Consider the following 2,457-nt stretch of genomic DNA (forward strand, 5'->3'; position numbering starts at 1 on the left):
GCTGCTGTTCATAAATTCCTACTGCCTCCCGCAGAACATATTTGGAAATCTCGTCCCTGTGTGCTGTCCATTTCAGAATTCCCGTCACGCAGAAGTCCCTTTCTCTTTTGACAGCTGTCACATTTCAGCTCTTAGTGCGGCTCAAATCTTTTTCTCTCGCAGACTGTAGGCAAAGGAGAGTCTCTCCAGTCCGTGGGGATGGCGAAGGACAGAACACCTGTATCAGATGTTCTCTAATCTCCACACTGCATGTTCATTATTGTAGAATTACAACTCTTTGTTGTCTTTACCTCTGTCTCGATATAATTCAGATGCAAAAGCAAGTAAAACAAAGTCTAATAAATATGTCTGTATCAATCATGACTCAAAAGAAGCACGTTTAGGCAAACCCAATGCAAGAAAATGTACTACTGGAAGCAGGGAGAGCTCAATTCTGTGTGTCCGAAGGGCAGACATCCTCTGTTGGGTACCCAGGGCTCAAAACCGCTCTCAGCTGTGCAGCACTTGGCCAAACTGACGTGGGCTGACCCGAGCCCGTACTCCCCACCCTACCCCCTCACCCTGCTCCCTTACACACCAGCTCTCGCTCTAGTTCCCTAAACCGCTACAAAGCCATCTCGTGACGTTTAACGTCACCTTTCAGCATCCCCTTGGGCACACGGCTCCGGCACAGGGAACCCCGCGCAGATGTGGTGTGAGAACCCATCCCACAGCTGCCAGGAGGGGTCCTCTGTCTTCCTCCATCACACCAGGAGAGGGCAATCGATACATACACACTGAAAACGCCAAATCCCACCTACCCTCCACAAGGGTGTTTGTCAAGCCCGTCATGACGCTGTTGGTTCGATCCTTCCTTCCGTAGGACACATTCACCTGATCCATGGAGACCAGGAGAGACCCACCAGGCTTCTTTCGAATTTCAATTTCAGTCGTACCCTGCAAAATACATATGACAATTAATACAAACTCTTTGTCTTCGCAACATTTTGCATACTTTCAGCCTAGAAATATAGCACGTATGCCCAAGAGAGAAAAACATCTTTATTCTTGCTGTCCTCCTCACTTTCCTACATGATATAAGTGGTCAAACCAAAACCCAAGCCCTCATTTCTGCTGGCACCAGTGCTTTGTGGCCTTAGACAAACTAAGGACGATATTTTAACCAACATTGCTCATTTACATTTTAGCCACAGACAGACTCGGGTGCTAACAGATAACTGTTTTTTTTTTTTTTTTCCCCTCATTACAGGAATTTGCTGCTGTCTGCTTGGGACCCAAGGTCTCTGCACAGCCCATGCAGCTCTCCACCAGGACGGTTAATTGCTTATTGCATGTTGAACTCTCTAGAGTTAGCAAACTCACTGCTAAGTAAAACTTTCTCTTTTATGCATGCATCATGCAGATTACTGTTCCTACCACATTCATGCTGCGTTAGAAAGAGAATGAAATACCAAAGCAAATCTTCGTATTAACATGCTAACTAGGGAAGAAAAACAAACAGGTAGGAACTGATGCTTAACGTAACTAAGGTCAAACAGGTTGCAAGATTGAAATAAACTTAAAAAAAAATAGCTTGGAATTTATAGGGATGGTAACCAGACTTTTCTCGGAAACAATTGACGTAGGTATCTCTCAAATGATGTTGTTCCAATCTTCTCCAGATTCTTTTTACGCCCCACTAACCAGTATTCTGTTTTCTCAGCTTTGTTTCTTTTCTGCATTCTGAAATGTTGATCCACTAAAAAACTCACTCAATACCAGTTCAGCTAATTACAAAAAGTCACAAGGCAAGGAAAATTCCGAAATTCAAAGATAATATTTTAAAAGATCCTTATTTTACTAACAGCTTCCCTTGCAAAATTTAGTGAGACCCAAACGATAGTTTGTATTTCCTTTTAAATCCCCAAATAATTTTATCTTATTGTGAAGAATGTTTGCAACAAATTTTGGCTGGTTTCCCCCCAACACACACCAAGGATTCCTACTATTGAGTCCTTTAATCAAGGACTCAATTCCAAGCCTTTTTTTCCCAGGAAGCCAGGGAAAGGAGGAGGTGGGTCACTGAGCTTGAGAGGGGAAAAAGGGGAAGTTAAAGCACAGGGAGTTTAATCCAACACAGACTTCATCGTCTGCGGTCAGACAGGCCGACGCTCATTCCGCCAGGGCGTCTGGTTCACTCGGAGGGCGGCATTCAGGAGAGGAGAAGAGGACAGACCGCCATGCCTACGCTATCTACTCACTGACATCCTTACACTGTCATCGGCAGCTGCCTTATCTATTTTCACCTCTGGCAGAAGGCGTCCCCCAGGCATGCTGGAAGGTGGGCCACCGATGAGGGACACCACGCCGTTACAATCCACCGTGCTGTTCCTCTTGACGTTTCGGCGAAGGTTGGGGAAAATCCGTGAGGACCGGCTGCCTTGGCTGTAGCCGCTGTAGCCGCTGGTGCTCGTCCCT

The 2,457-nt window shown here is 45.7% G+C and overlaps 1 protein-coding gene across 1 annotated transcript in view; it reads right to left on the reverse strand.

Moving 5' to 3' along the window:
- The window catches only part of SCN8A (sodium channel, voltage gated, type VIII, alpha subunit), a 39,556-nt gene that overhangs the window by 18,066 nt on the left and 19,033 nt on the right, over positions 1–2,457 (reverse strand). Inside the window, exons 13-14 of the mRNA XM_010075099.1 lie at positions 2,286–2,455; positions 801–936 (exon numbers count right to left, since the gene is read on the reverse strand). Of these exons, the coding sequence (XP_010073401.1) occupies positions 801–936; positions 2,286–2,455 (306 nt within the window). The remainder of the gene's footprint in view (positions 1–800; positions 937–2,285; positions 2,456–2,457) is intronic.

This window comes from Pterocles gutturalis, unplaced genomic scaffold, assembly GCF_000699245.1.
Source record: "Pterocles gutturalis isolate BGI_N339 unplaced genomic scaffold, ASM69924v1 scaffold6957, whole genome shotgun sequence".
NCBI lineage: Eukaryota > Metazoa > Chordata > Aves > Pterocliformes > Pteroclidae > Pterocles > Pterocles gutturalis.